Raw genomic sequence first — 16,535 nt, forward strand, 5'->3', positions numbered from 1 at the left:
CCAAAGAGTTCAATAGGCCTATTTCTTTCTTTCCCCAACATCCTAAGTCTTACTTTACTAAAGATGTCTAATGTCTTTAATACAAATTAGTAAATCAAATCAGCTTGTTTAATGACCACTATTTTTAACATTTATCCTTCAAGGTAACTAACTCTGAGTTAAGAACTATCAGTGGTCATATGGGAATCACAAAATAAAGAACTGGTCCAGGCTAACAATCATGCTAGACCACACTTAATCACATTCAAGGTCAGCAGCGTACTTGGGAGTCCGACAGGGCACCCAGGGCCCTGACTCCAAGTCTCAGTCATCACTGTGTAGAAGGCTGCAGATCCCCTGGGGAGGAGGGAGTTCTGGGTGACACAACATTGGTGAGCCAGACTCGACAGGGCAGAGCTACTGGATAGACTCCCAAGGAAAACACCCTCATTTTAGAAAGCCAAGTGGTCGTTTGCTTCAGGGATGTTTGAGAGACCATGGAAAGACTATCTGATTTCTTAGGAAGGAAACTGCACTCCCAGCATAACAAGGTGGCTTTTAAAAACAAAAACACATCATACTATTTCTTTCACTTGGATGACTCTCACTCTACCAGTGTGACCTGGGAGCCAAGGCTGTTGCCCCTCCTTACGATCTAACAACTGCTCTATACAAAGAGCCATTAGCGAACAGAGACTGGCCAGAAAAAGGGCAGTGAGTGAACAGCGCAGAACTTCCCAGGCGGACCCAGACCCTAACTCGTAGACTCTGCGCTCAGGTGAGTGGAATGAACTAGGCTCTGCACAGTGTTCACAGGCAAAGGTAGAGTGTGTGTCCAAACTCTCTTCCACGACCGGTGAGCTGGGCAGAAGGCAGGCCCAGCCAGTCGGTCCCTCGGGCCAGGGCAGGAAGCGAGTCTCTCTTACCCTGGTGCGTGGGGCCGCAGGGCTAACACCAAAAATTCATCCGAAGGAGCATGTCGAGGTTGAGGCAGAAGACTTGTCCCAAGCAGGTTCCTGAGCAACAGGTGCTCCAGGCAAGGACTGACAGCCAGGATGCAGAAATGAGGGGTGGAGAAGCAGAAACGCAAGAGCAATATCCGGGGGAGGAGAGCACGAGCGGGAAATGGACTCTGGGGCCAGACACACCTGTGCTCAAACACCAGCCCCGTCACTAACTCACTGTGTGAACATGGGCAGCCACTCACCCTTGCCAAGCTCACTTCCACTACCTAAAACACCAGGATGACAGGATACTTCCCCCATGGGTGTCAGGAGGCTTAAATGATATGTCATTTAGTGCAGCACTTGGTAAAGAGCACACACTAAATGTTAGCTTCTATTATTAGCTCAATGCCAGAATCATTACTACCATTTAAAACAGTTGCTAAAAAACAGATTCTCAACAAATGGTAGAAAAGGATACTTATGATCTGTGAATGGGAGAGTGAGCACCAGTAACTCCAGGGATAATGATGGGGCTTTTTCAGGACCCCAGAGTGTTTTCCAAGGTACAGCCTGCGTCTATTGGAAGGATCAAGATGAGGGAAGAGCAGTGTCCAATCACCGGCCTGGCCCAGGAGAGAAGTCATCCGACCCACCCTGCCAACAAGCCTTGGCAACACTATCTTCCGAAAGCAGGACAGCCCAACCTAGGGGGATGCCACCCACCATCAGCCCAAATGAGCTTTTGGTGTCATCTGAAAGTTTAATAGAGATGTCAGCTGAACTGAGATGACAGTGAAAAGTGCCACATTCAGTACATCTCTAAAGGGATTATTTCCATCTTCCTGAAATCTCATTTCTCTGCTACCATCTGCAGCACATGGTAATGTAGGAGTGTTCTGAGTGTCTGGGAGACAGCCCCTAGTTGTCCATGGCAACCCAGCCGTGGGGAAAGTGCTGGGCGGTGAATGTGTGGGAGCTCAGATGAGGCTATTAGCTGTTCTGGCTTGAATGTGTCAGTATGATCAGTGTGTATGAGGCACAAGAAAAAAATCCCTTATTAGCCTCTGCAGCTATCTCAAGGCAGAGTCTTGCTTCTTCCAGGGAGGGGATTTGGCTGGCAAACAGTTCACTGCTGAGAATTGCTGGAAACAATACAAATCTTTCTCCACCACTTAGTTTCTCAAAGTCAGCTTTGTCAGAAAGCCAACTTGGACTGGACTCATGAAAGCCCAAACCTGCTGGCCCCTGGAATTCCTGTGGCCACTCTTTCAGGGAGCCCCATTGTCTCCTAACTTCTCTTCTTCCTCATTTGGCCACTTCTATATTTCTACCTCACTTTCTCAAAAGGACTTCTTAAAAGTCCTCAGAGGGTAAGAATTGGGTTTCTTTCTACCCAGTATTCAGCTAAAATGCTTTTGTAAAGTGTGGAGGCACGGTCTGGAATCACTCTGTTAAATCTCAGCTCAGCTATTTACTAGCTATGCTTATAGACACATCACAAATTCTTTGGTACTCCTCCACTCAAGACATGGAACCTAATCACCACCCTTCCCTTGAGTGTGGGCTAGACTTGCTGACTTGCGCCCAGCAAATAAAACATAGCAGAGGTGATGGAATATCACTTTAAGAGAAGGTTATTAAAAGACTACAGCTCCCGTCATGGGCGAGCTTTCCCATTCTTTTACTGTAGAAATTACTCACTCTGAGGGAAGTCAGCTGCCATGTGTTGAGGACACCCAAGTAGCTTATGGAGAAGGCCATGGGGTGGGGAACTGTTGCCTACTAGCAACCACGAGAGTGAGCTTAGAATCAGATCCTCCCTAAATGAGCCTGGAGAGGACTGCGGTGCGAACCAGCAGCTTGACTACAGCCTAACAAGAGGTCCTGCACCAGGACAATACAGCTAAGCCCCTCCAGGATCCCTGCCCACAGAAACTGTGAGATAACAAACGCTTGCTGTGTTAAGCCACCAAAGTTATGGTAATCTATAATGCAGAAAGTGATAAAAATACATAGCAAGAAGGTGACATAACCCAAGATTCAGTTTCCTCATGCATAAAAGAGAGGATGATGACAGGCTTCACAATCCAATGAGGTAACAGATGTAAATCACTCAGCCCAGTGCCTGGCACATGCCCGGCAATTAGACCTGCTACCAACATCCGTGTGGGGTTAGTACCATGTCATGGTCAAAAGCAAAGACTTTGAGTTGACCAGACGCATAAAGAACTCTTAGAAGTCAATAATTGGAAAATAATTTTTTAAATGTGAAAAGATTTGAACACAGATTTCACCAAAGAAGCTACAAATGACAAATAAGCACATGAAAAGATGTTTGACATCAATAACCAGAGAAATTTACATTAAAGCCACAGTGAGATGTGACCACATACCTATTAGAACAGCCAATTTTTATTTTTAAAAAATAGATAATACAAGTATGGTGAGACAATGGAGTAACAAAGACTCACATACATTGCTGCTGGGAAAGCAGAATGGCACCATCATCTAAACAAATAGTTTAACAATTTCTTAAAAAGTTAAACATATAGTTGCCACTCAGCCCAACAATCCTACTCCCAAAAGAATGTATTTACCCAAGAGAAATTAAAATATATGTCCACACAAAGATCTATAAGTGACTGTTCAAAGCAGCTTTATCTGTAAAAGCCAAAAGACTGGACACCAAACGTCCATCAACTGAAAAATGGATAAACAAAGTATAATACATTCAAAAAATGGACTATTCCTTAGAAATAAAAAGAAATGAACTCCTGATGCATGAAACAACATGGATGAATCCCAAAAACATAATGCTAAGAGATATAAGGCAAGATCAAAAAGCTGCATATGGCATAAAGACATTCATATGACATTCTAGAAAAGAGAAGACTGTAAGGACAGAAATCAGATCAGATCAGTAGCTATCAGGAGGTGGGGGTGGGAGAAGGGGCTTGACTACAAAGCAACACAAGAGAATTTTTTAGAGTGATTAAAATATTCCATATTTTGATGAAGATGATGGTTATATGACTGTGTATAGTTGTCAAAATTCATCAAACTGCATCCCTAAAAAAAAGCAAATTTTACTGTGAATAAATTATTATGCCTCAATAAACCTAAAAGAAAATAATCTGGGATGTTGATAATGAGGGAAGCTACACACTATAGAGGCAGAAGGTATACGGGGAATCTCTACCTTCCCCTCAATTTGGCTATGAATCTAAAAGTGCACTAAAAATATAAAGTCTTGACTTAAAGAAATAAATGTATTAGAAATGCATCTTTTAATAAGATGAATGAGATACTATAGTGCTGTAACGAAAGAATATTTTGCTGCAAAAGAAAAAGAAAAAAAGAAAGGAAAAATGAAGGGAAGGTGAGAAGAAAGGGTAAATGGAAGAGAGGAAAGAAGGAAAAAGAAAAAAATAGAAGAAGGAGAAAGAAAAGAATCTTTTTTCATCTGCCACCAAAACCTGAAAACCTGTTCCTGGAGGCAGTTTGGCATGAGAATTTGTAATGGAACACCTTGTTAAAACCCCAGCTCTATACTCTCTAGCTGTGTAACTTGGCAAGTCACTTAACCTCTCTGAGTGAACTCTGTAGAGTAGAGATATGACCACACTGACCTATTTCTGTCACAGTTTAATGAGCTCAGTCTATAATCTTCACAGCGACAGCTCCCCTCAGCACACCCCATTCCTCAACCCTGCAGTAGGGATCTTGTTAATTCAAGTGCCCACACAGTGGTGACAGGAGTAAGAGTTTGAGAAGCAGGGTGGACAATACAATCTTACATCATTCAAAGATTAAAGTTGGGGGAACAACGAGGCAAAGAGTAGCCATGCCTTTTTTTTTAAGTCCCTACAACAGATTCAAAGGAAATCATGGTTCCAGTCGCCTGTAGAAGGCTGTGTGCCCAGAAATCTAAACATTTCATTGGAAAATAAATGGTTCTCAAGGAGTAGAGGCAACATGGGGACATCTTTGGCTTCCTGAAACAAGGGGTGGACTCTGCTCAACTACAGACAAAGTATCTGGGAAGGGGCACAAGGTATGTTGCTGAGGTCGGAGGTCGGGCTATTTAGTTCAGGCCCAGACACACACTTGGCTTTGATTTTCAAAACTGTTTTTTTTTGTGGGTGTATGTAGCAACACCCAGATGGGGAGCCTATAAAAAGGAGAGGTCACTGGCTATGGTTACCACACAAAGCAAATGGGCCAGTGATGCACCACTTCCTTAGCTCCAGAATACACTCACCGGGAAAACACATCATTACCCTGATATCAGAAAGGATGAGAAACTCAGCTTCCAAAGAGAAAAGTCACAGACAAGCAACAAGGCCAGCTGAAAACCCAGGGTGTAAGAAACGGCCTGCACACAAAACAATGCAACAGTGTACCTTAGAATCAGTATTCTTCAGAAACAAAGCTGGTGGAAATTCAGACCATAATTGAAGGTGACATTCAAGTCCATGGGAAAGAGGAAGACTACTGAATAAAATAACTTTGAAGCAACTGGCTCATGACTTACCATATAAACAAAGCTGAATTCCTACTCTCACTCCTTGCACAAAAACCATTCTAAGTGCATCAAGCAGAAGACAGATCAATTTGACTACCTATTATTTTTTCAGGATTTCAAAATGTTATAAACAAATTTAGAGACAAACTGAAAACTAAGAAAAAAAATATTAAAATACATACAAAGACCTAAACTCTTTTAATAGCACATCTAAAAACCATTAATAAAAAAAACATACAGTCCAACAAAAAAAAATGGGAAAAGGACATGAACAGAAATTTCCATGCCCCACCCAAAACAAATGTCAAAAATCCCATGAAACCAAGATTAACCTTACTCACAGCTAAAGAAAAGCAAACCAAAACAAGATGCCCTCTTTAAAAGGATATCTGACATATAAATGTTTAGATATCTAAAAATGGAAATTATTGAAAGGCCCATCAATATAGTTACATAAATAACAGTACATAAATACAATTAAATGCTGTACCCCATTACAATTTAAATGCTGGTTTTACCCATACTGATAACACTGAAGTAGTCTGTGACACTTGGTTGAGTAGACAAAAAAAGATTTCAATCTGTGTAGCAAGAATCCATTTATCTAAAAGTGTGTGTTTTGATTTATTTGTGAATAAGTGTGCAGAGATATGTCCAGAAGAAATTCACCAAAGTGATTGTCCCTGGGTGGAGGGGTTTCAGGTGGTTTTTACTTTATTTCCAAACTGCAATATCCTTTTAATAACCTACAATGAGCACATATTTCTATAATAAAGTTATTTTCACTTTGAAAAACATGAAGACATTTCAATGCAATATTCCAACAAAATAAAACACATCAACATGCAGTAAGGCAAATGGTCTATCAGACAGCAGTCCATGCCCTGTAGTTCCCCTTCTAGCCAGCACTGGCAACAGGTGTCAAACAGGTAGGTAAAACTCTCAGGTTTACAAAGGTGGAGCAGGTGCAAGATGGTATGGGTTCAAGAATAGGTTTGGAGGGGGAGAAAAACTCAATTCAAAATCGGGTTCTACCACATTAGCTATGTTGACTTTAGGCAAGTTCCTTAACATCTCTGGCCTTCAGCTTCCTCCTTGCTGAACTAGGATAATTACTTCTACCTTCTGTGTGATACCTTCAGTTCACTGCCTGGTGCACAGTAAGTACTCAATAATGTCAGCTGCTTCTATTATTATCTGGGACATTCACATTGCAGCCACTATGTTCTCCATGATCCGGTGTCACACGACAGAATGGAGAGAACATTGAGTCTTGGACAACATGCTTCTTGAGCCCCGTGAAACCCTTCCTGGAAGCAGCAGGTGAGGAGTAAGGCAAACCACAAAGGGGAAGAAGAGGGCAAGGTGAGGGTCGACATAACCCCCGAGTTCACCTGCTTGTAATGGATGAGCCAACATGACTCACCCCTCTCCTCCACCCTTCCTCCTGGGTTGGCTGGGACCTCCCCCATAGACTTCGTATGTTAGGATCCTGGAAAGATGATGCAAATGCCAAGCCAGAAAGAACTTTACAGACTATATATTGCAGCATTCTTTTCATTCTGGAGGTGAGGGACCGGAGGACCGGGGAGAGAAGGGGACTCACAGGGAACCAGAGCAGCCAGCACCCAGCATAGACTCTCCATCATGGTCCCCTGCTATGCTCACCCTTCCCTCCCCCTGGCTCCCTCACATGCTTTCATTTCCCCCATCCCTTTCCCCTGCCTTATTACCTGTTGGGCTCCTCAAGGGCCCTTCTCTCCTCTGGCAGCCCTAATTGTCTTTATTGGCTCTGTGGTGAGGGGAGAAACTAGACTAGGGCTATTCTGACTCAAAGGATGGCCTGGAGAGCGGATTGCTGTGGCCACCATTAAGTCAAAACTTGCACAGCCATTCCTCTGCTTCCAAATGAAATAGAGCCCAAACCCTGGTATGAAACAAGAAAGAGAGAAGAAGACAAGAGCTTGAGTTCTTCTCAAAACTCCCTGGTGACACTGAAAGTTACCTTGACACTCTTAGGAAAGGAAGACCCTGGAAGAGAGAGGTACCAGCAGACTCGAGAAGAACCAGCAGACTCCATCTCCTAGGTGCTAAATATAACTGAGATGCGGGGCAGCCATGGGTGAGGAGAGACTTGGAGGCAGGTGTGCAAGGCCATTTTCCCAGGTCACAGTCTCACCTCTTGGTAGTGGGCTAGGACTTACCTTGGGCAGGCTGACTGGAGTCCTGGGCTTGGTCCTTGGGTTTTTAATCAAGAGCCTCTGATCCAGAGGGAGCAGATGGTATTTCATGGCCTCGATGAGGAAGTCCTTACAGGTGTTGTTATTCTTTATCAAAGCTTCTTCTTCAACTGTCTAAAGGTAATAACCCACAGGTGATCCCGGGGCAGAGTTCAGCCCCATTTCCTAAGCCATCTCCCTGGGCTGAGTCATTCCTGTGCTCCCACACTCATCCATTCCCACATCGCATTGTCTCAAACCCCAAGACCAAGGTCCAGAGTTATAGCCTGGTGCCCACCTCCTGCATCTCAAGAGTGCAATGGAGTAAGTGATGAAGCTCTGGCATCAAATCCCAGCTCTACCACTTACCTCCTCTGATCCTCAGTTTCCTCATCTGTAAGATGCAAGGCAGGCATATTAAAGTATCCCACAACCTCACATGTTGTATTTTCTTGTAAATGTAAATAATATAAAGACAATTTATTCTCCCTAAGGCTTCTTTCCACATGGCCCCTGACTGGAATGTATTAGGTTGGTGCAAAAGTAATTGCAGTTTTGTATTGCTGAACTTTGCTGTTTGAATTGGAATACATTCTTGGATAAATGTGGTTATGTTATATATCATTTTAATGTGCATTTCTCGCTTTATATTTTCTTTGCTAATGACTAATTACTTGCTATTTATATTTATTTTAGACTATAGAAATGATGTTAGACAAAAACCAAATTTGAGTGATCTGAGATCAAAATGGGTTGTAAAGCAGTGAAGACAACTTACAACATCAACAATGCATTTGGCCTAGGAACTGCTAATGAACATACAGTGCGGTGATGGTTCAAGAAGTTTTACAAAGGAGACAAGAGTCTTGAAGATGAGGAGCACAGTGGCCAGCCATCGGAAGTTGACAACGACCAACTGGGAACCATCATCGAAGCTGATCCTCTTACATCTACATAAGAAGTTACTGAAGATCTCAATGCCAACCACTCTATGGTTGTTCGGCAAATTGGAAAGGTGATAAAGCTCGATAAGTGGGTGCCTCATGAGCCGACCAAAAATATTTTTTAAAAAATCATTGCTTTGAAGTGTCGTCTTCTCTTATTCTATACAATAACAATGAACTTCCAATAAATTTCTCAATTGGATTGTGATGTGTGATGAAAAGTGGCTTTTATATAACAACTGGCAACAACAAGCTCAGTGGTTAGACCACAAAGAAACTCCAATGCCCTTCCCAAAGTCAAACTTGCACCAAAAACAGGTCATGGTCACTGTTTGGTAGTCTGCTGCCAGTCTGATCCACTACAGCTTTCTGAATCCTGGTGAAACCAATACATCTGAGAAGTATGCTCAGCAAATCAATGAGATGCACCCAAAAATGCAATGTCTGCAGCCAGCATTGGTCAACAGAAAGGGCCCAGTTCTTCTCCATGACAACACTCAGTCACGACCACAAACCACACTACCAACACTTTCAAAGATGAACAAATTGGGCTATGAAGTTTTGCCTCATCCGCCATATTCACCAACTGACTACCACTTCTTCAAGCATCTCAAAAACTTTTTGCAGGGAAAACACTGCCACCACCAGCAGGAGGCAGAAAACGCTTTCCAAGAGTTCTTTGAATCCTGAAGCATGGATTTTTACGCTACAGGAATAAACAAACTTATTTCTCACTAGCAAAAATGTGTTGATGGTAATGGTTTCTATTTTGATTAACAAAGATGTTTTATCCAGTCACAAGACTTTTTGCCCTCTGCTCCCAGGAACCTCAGACAGCCACCCCTATGGGCACATGCCTAGGTGCTGTTCCTGCTCTGCGCTCCCTCCCTCTGCCTTTTATTTCTTAGCTGCCAAGATCTTGGAAGGCTGAATATTTCCCAGCTACTTCAGTCATTCCTTATGCGAAGTTCAGAAGCCCCAGCATTCCGGTTACCATTCTGTAGGTACTTTCTGATTTGGTCAGTCTTCCCCTTTCATATGACTTCTAGACTGAACTCTTGGTAAGATATCTGAGTGATGATCCAGTACAATTTTTGCAAGAATGAATCAGGATTTTCATGACCAAGTATTAGAGAAGAGAGCCTTTTTCTTCTCAGTTTCTACCTGTTGTGGCCTGAAGTTTCCTTCTGCTTTTTCAAGAATATCACTAGGCATTAACAAACACAAAACTACTTCTCAGAGCAGCTTCATAGACATTGATTTTTCAAAATTAAATAAGCATCTGGTGGACTGAAAATGTTTTATACCTGGTATTTTAAAGATATTTTGACTACAGCCAAAAGAAATCAATTCCTTCATGCTGTCTCCTTGTGGATGCCGTCATATGCCACTGGGTCTTGTAGAGCACAGGCTCTGGGGGGAGGCAGACTTGTATTCGCACCTCGCCTTTTCCACTTATTGCTTGTGACCTTGGACTTTGCCTATTAGGAAAACAAGCTTTGAAGCTCAGCAAAGAAGGGAAATCCATTGAGGACAGTCTGTAAAGAGATCAAGCCCTGAGCCTTTGGAGTAGGAGCACTGACTCCAAGATCCTTGACTACCAGAGAACTAACCCTAGGGAGTATCAAATAGTGAGAACTCATGCAAAGGAAACTAATTGAACACAAGCCCCAGCATCACCCAACCACCAGTAGCACCCTGTGCAGGATGCCTCACCTAAACAACAAACAAAACAAAAATACAAGCCCAATCATCAGCAGACAGGATTACCACCTCCCTCAGCCTTGCCCATCAGAGGAAAAATAAACAAACAAAAACTCAGGACAAATCTCACCCTATATGAAGCTTACACAAACTAATGGACCAACCTTAGGAGGACAGAAACCAAAAGGAACAAAGAATTGAACCTTGAAGCCTGGGAAAAGGAGACCTCAAACACAATAAGTTAAAAAAAAATGAAAAGGCAGAGAAATACTACACAAAAGAAGGAACAAACTAGAAACACAGAAGTCCAAATAAATGAAGAGGAAATAGGCAAACCACCTGAAAAAGAATTCAGAATAATAATAGTAAAGATGATCAAAACCTTGAAAACAAAATAGAAAAAAATGCAAGAATTAATTAACAAAGACCTAGAAGAATTAAAGAATAAACATACTCAGACAGACAACACAATTACTAAAAATAAAAATACTCTAGAAGGAATCAATAGCAGAATATCTGAAGCAGAAGAACGAGTCAGTGAGCTGAAGATAAAATGGTGGAAATAACTTCTGAAGAGCAGAATAAAGTAAAAAGAATGAAAAGAACTGGGAATAGTCTCAGAGACCTCTGGGACAATATCAAACACACCAACATTCAAATTATAGGGGTCCCAGAAGAAAAGGAAAAGAAAAGGTATGAGAAAATTTTTGAAGAGATTATAGTTGAAAATTTCCCCAACATGGAAAAGGAAATAGTCAATCAAGTCCAAGAGGCACAAAGAGTCCCATACAGGATAAACCCAAGGAGAAACACACCAAGACACATACTAATCAAACTTACAAAGACTAAACACAAAGAAAGAATATTAAAAGCAGCAAGCGAAAAGCAACAAGTAACATACAAGGGAAACCCCATATGCTTAAGAGAAACCCTATACACTTTCAGCAGAAACTCTGCAGGCCCGAAGGGAATGGTAGGATATATATAAAGTACTGAAAGGGAAAAATCTACAACCAAGATGTACCTGGCAAGGATCTCATTCAAAATTGATGGAGAAATAAAAAAGCTTTTCAGACAAGCAAACATTAAGAGAATTCAGTACCACCAAACCAGCTTTACAACAAGTGTTAAAGGAACTTATATACTCAAGAAATACAAGAGAAGAAAAAAGATCTACAAACTCACTCCCAAACAATTAAGAAAATGGCAATAGGAACATATATATCAATAATTACTTTAAATGTAAATGGATTAAATGTTCCAACCAAAGGACACAGACTGGCTGAATGGATACAAAAACAAAACCCATATATATGCTGTCTACAAGAAACCCTCTTCAGACCTAAAGACACATATAGACTAAAAGTGAGAGGATGGAAAAATACAGTCCATGCAAATGGGAAGCAAGAGAAAGCTGGAGTAGTAATCCTCATATCAGACAAAATAGACCTTAAAATAAAGAAGATAATAAGAGATAAGGAAGGACACTACATAATGATCAAGGGATCAATCCAAGAGGAAGACATAACAACTGTAAATATCTATGCACCCAAGGTAGGAGCACCTCAATACATAAGACAAACACTAACAGACATAAAAGGAGAAACTGGAAGTAATACAATAATAGTAGGAGACTTTGAACACCCCACTCACACCAATGGACAGATCATCAAAACAGAAAACTCATAAGGAAACACAAGTCTTAAATGAAACATTAGAGGAGATGGATCTCATTGATATCTTCAGGACATTCCATCCAAATGCAGAAGAATACACCTTCTTTTCAACTGCACATGGAACATTCTCCAGGACAGACCACATCTTGGGTCACAAATCAAACCTCAGTAGATTAAAGAAAACTGAAACTGTATCAGGCATCTTCTCTGACCACAATGCTATGAGACTAGAAATCAATTACCTGAAAAAAAAAACTGTAAGAAACACAAACACATGGAGATTAAACAACACATTTCTAAATAACCAACAGGTTACTGAAGAAATAAAAAGGGAAATCAAAAACTTTTTGAAAAAAATGACAATGAAAACATGACAACTCAAAACCTAGGGGATGCACCAAAAGCAGTTCTAAGAGGGAAGTTTATAGCAATACAATCCTACCTCAAGAAACAAGAAAAACATCAAATAGACAACCTAACTTTACACCTAAAACAACTGGAAAAACAGGAACAAAAAAAAAAACAAAATCAGTAGAAGGAAAGAAATCATAAACATCTGAGCAAAAAGAAATATAAAAGAAATAAAAGATACAATAGTAAAGATTAATAAAACTAAAAGCTGGTTCTTTGAGAAGATAAACAAAATTGACAAACCTTTAGCCAGACTCATCAAGAACAAAAGAGAGAAGAATCAAATCAACAAAATTAGAAATGAAAAAGGAGAGGTTATAACAGACAATGCAGAAATATAAAGGATTATCAGAGATTACTATGAACAACTATATGGCAATGAAATGGGTAATCCGGAAGAAATCAACAGATTCATAGAAAAGTTCAATCTTCCAAGACTGAACCAGGAAGAAATAGAAATTATGAACAACCCAATCACAAGCACTGAAACTGAATCTGTGATCAAAAATCGCCCAAAAAACAAAACCCCAAGACCAAACGGCTTCACAGGAGAATTCTATCAAACATTTAGAGAAGAGCTAATGCCTATCCTTCTAAAACTCTTTCAAAAAATTCCAGAGGAAGGAACACTTCCAAACTCATTCTATGAGGCCACCATCACCCTGATACTAAAACCAGACAAAGACAACACACAAAAAAGAAAACTACAGGCCAATATCACTGATAAACACAGATGCAAAAATCCTCAACAAAATTTTAGCAAACAGAATTCAGCAACACATCAAAAAGCTCACACACCATGATCAAGTTGGGTTTATTCCAGGAATTCAAGGATTCTTCAATATGTGCAAATCAAGCAATGTGATATACCATATTGACAGATTGAAAGATAAAAACCATTTGATAATCTCAATAGATAAAGAAAAAGCCTTTGACAAAATTCAGCACCCATTTATGATTAAAACTCTTCAAAAAATGGGCATATAAGGAACCTACCTCAACACAGTAAACGCCATATATGATAAGCCTATATAGCAAACATTATTCTCAATCATGAAAACCTGAAAGCATTCCCCCTAAGATCAGGAACAACACAAGCAAGGTGTCCACTTTCACCACTATTATTCAACATAGTTCTGGAAGTCCTAGCTACAGCAATCAGAGAAGAAAAAGAAATAAAAGGAATCCAAATTGGAAAAAAAGAAGTGAAACTCTCACTGTTTGCAGATGACATGATACTGTACACAGAAAACCCTAAAGATACTATCAGAAAATTACTAGAGCTAGTCAGTGAATTTAGCAAAGTTGTGGGATACAAAATCAATACACAGAAATCGCTTGCATTTCTATATGCTAACAATGAAAAATCAGAAAGAGAAATTAAGGAATCAATCCATCCACTGTTGCAACAAAAAGAATTAAATATCTGGGAATAAACTTACTTAAGGAGACAAAAGAACTTTACTTGGAAAATTATGACACTAGTGAAAGAAATCAAAGATGACATAAACAGATGGAGAGATAGTCCATGTTCTTAGGTAGGAAGAATCAATATTGTGAAAATGACTATACTACCAAATGCAATCTACAGATTCAATGCGATCCCTGTCAAATTATCAATGGCATTTTTCACAGAACTAGAAGAAAAAAATTTCACAGTTCATATGGAAACACAAAAGACCCCAAATAGCCAAAGGAGTCTTGGAAAAGAATGGAGCTGGAGGAATCAACCTTCCTGACTTCAGATTATACTACAAAGCTACAGTCATCAAGACAGTATGGTACTGGCACAAAAACAGAAATATAGACCAATGGAACAAGATAGAAAGCCCAGAAATAAACCCATGCACCTATGGGTACCTTATTTTTGACAAAGGAGGCAAGAATGTACAATGGGGCAAAGACAGCCTCTTCAATAAATGGTGTTAGGAAAACTGGACAGCTACATGTAAAAGAATGAAATTAGAACACTTCCTAACACCACACACAAAGATAAACTCAAAATGGATTAAGACCAAAATGTAAGACCAGAAACTTAGAGGAAAACATAGGCAGAACACTTGATGACATAAATCAAAGCAAGATCCTCTATGACCCACCTCCTAGAGTAATGGAAATAGAAACAAAAGTTAACAGGTGGGACCTGATTAAACTTAAAAGCTTTTGCACAGCAAAGGAAACTAAGCAAGCTGAAAAGACAACCTTCAGAATGGGAGAAAATAATAGCAAATGAAACAACTGACAAAGGATTAATTTCCAAAATATACAAGCAATTCATACAGCTCAATGCCAGAAAAACAACCAACCCAATCAAAAAGTGGGGAAAAGATGTAAATAGACATTTCTCCAAAGAAGACATACAGATGGCTAACAAACACATGAAAAGAGGCTCAACACTGCTCGTTATTAGAGAAATGCAAATCAAAACTACAATGAGATATCACCTTACACTGGTCAGAATGGCGATCATCAAAAAGTCTACAAACAATAAACGCTGGAGAGTGTGTGGAGAAAAGGGAACATTCTTGCACTGTTAGTGGGAATGTAAATTGATACAGCCACTATGGAAAACGGTATGGAGATTCCTTTAAAAACTAGGAATAAAACTACCATACGACCAAGCAATCCTACTCCTAGGCATATACACTGAGGAAACCAAAATTGAAAATTGTATCCCGTTGTTCATTGCAGCATTATTTACAATAGCTAGAACATGGAAGCAACCTAGATGTCCATTGACAGATGAATGGATAAAACAGCTGTGGTATATATACACAATGGAATATTACTAAGCCATAAAAAGAAACACATTTGTCAGTTCTGATGAGGTGGATGAACCTAGAACCTGTTATACAGAGTGAAGTGAGTCAGAAAGAGAAAGATAAATATCATATTCTAATGTATATATACAGAATCTAGAAAAATGGTACTGAAGAATTTATTTACAGGGCAGCAATGGAGAAATAGACATAGAAAATAGACCTATGGACATGAGGAGAGAGGAGGAGAGGGTGAGGTATATGGGAAGAGTAACATGGAAACTTACATTGCTATACGTAAAATAGAGAGCCAATGGGAATTTGCTGTACGGCTCAGGAAACTCAAACAAGGACTCTGCATCAATCTAGAGGGGTGGGAATGGGCGGGAGATGGGAGGGAGGTTCAAAAGGGAGGGGATATATGTACACCTATGGCTGATTCATGTTGAGGTTTGACAGAAAACAACAAAATTCTGTAAAGCAATTATCCTTCAGTAAAACAATAAATTAAAAAGAAAAAAAAAAGATGTTTAAGCCTAGTTACAGTGATTTACAATTCATAGTCCTAAACTAAAATTACATTTGTATCAACCTACACTTTATAGTGTTTAAGGCAAACGGTCAGGCATTTGCGAGAAGGAAAGGGAGGGAGACAGGAAGACAGTGGGACCCAACAGCCAGCTCTTGTAGGCACGGGGTGTAATAAGGTGATGTTCATGAAGAATTCATATCCCTTTTCCTACTGTACAAGCCTCAGGGAGAAGCAGCCAGTGAGGCACTCTATAACATATCAGAGCAGAAAGAATGTCTTACATTAAAGTCCCACCAACTGACCTCCACTTGGACCCCATCTAAGCTGGGGTTGTGACTTCTTCATGCCTTTTTCTACAGCCAAGGACTTAAGCCTAAATATTTTATGTGCAAAGCTAAGCATGAACCATGTTGGTACCCCAACTCTCAAATCTCTGCCCTTGGGTGCAGGTCAGATTGCTACATGACATGTTTGCAAGGGGTAGTGTGATCCTCGAAGGCTACTTCATGGTTTCTTTGCTGGAGTGTTTGGGAGTTATCGGCAAAGGTCAGTTCCACTCAGCAGCTAACAGTGATTGAATGTCTCCTGGTTCAGCAGCTCAGTGCTGAACCTCAGGGGAGAAAATGATGAACAAAACAAGGGTTCTGACCATGAGCCCTCAGGTCTAGTCAGAGAATGAGAAGGGCCTTTCCATCTCAACTCTCTCAGCCCTGGAGTGGCCATGCACAGGCCTGGCTGAGCCTCTCCTGGGTCCTTACCTGTAACTAGGAATGGGAATGTGGCCAGGGCCATCATCTGCAGAGCAGTGTCAGAAATGCCAGGAAAAGGAGGGTCAGTGA

General features: G+C 40.5%; 1 protein-coding gene across 1 annotated transcript in view; it reads right to left on the reverse strand.

Annotated features, from left to right (window-relative positions):
- The window catches only part of KLHL3 (kelch like family member 3), a 77,099-nt gene that overhangs the window by 19,931 nt on the left and 40,633 nt on the right, over positions 1-16,535 (reverse strand). Inside the window, exon 5 of the mRNA XM_068980233.1 lies at positions 7,656-7,805. Coding sequence (XP_068836334.1) covers positions 7,656-7,805 — 150 coding nt within the window. The remainder of the gene's footprint in view (positions 1-7,655; positions 7,806-16,535) is intronic.

The sequence above is a fragment of the Capricornis sumatraensis genome, chromosome 9 (genome assembly GCF_032405125.1).
Source record: "Capricornis sumatraensis isolate serow.1 chromosome 9, serow.2, whole genome shotgun sequence".
Taxonomy (NCBI): Eukaryota; Metazoa; Chordata; class Mammalia; order Artiodactyla; family Bovidae; genus Capricornis; species Capricornis sumatraensis.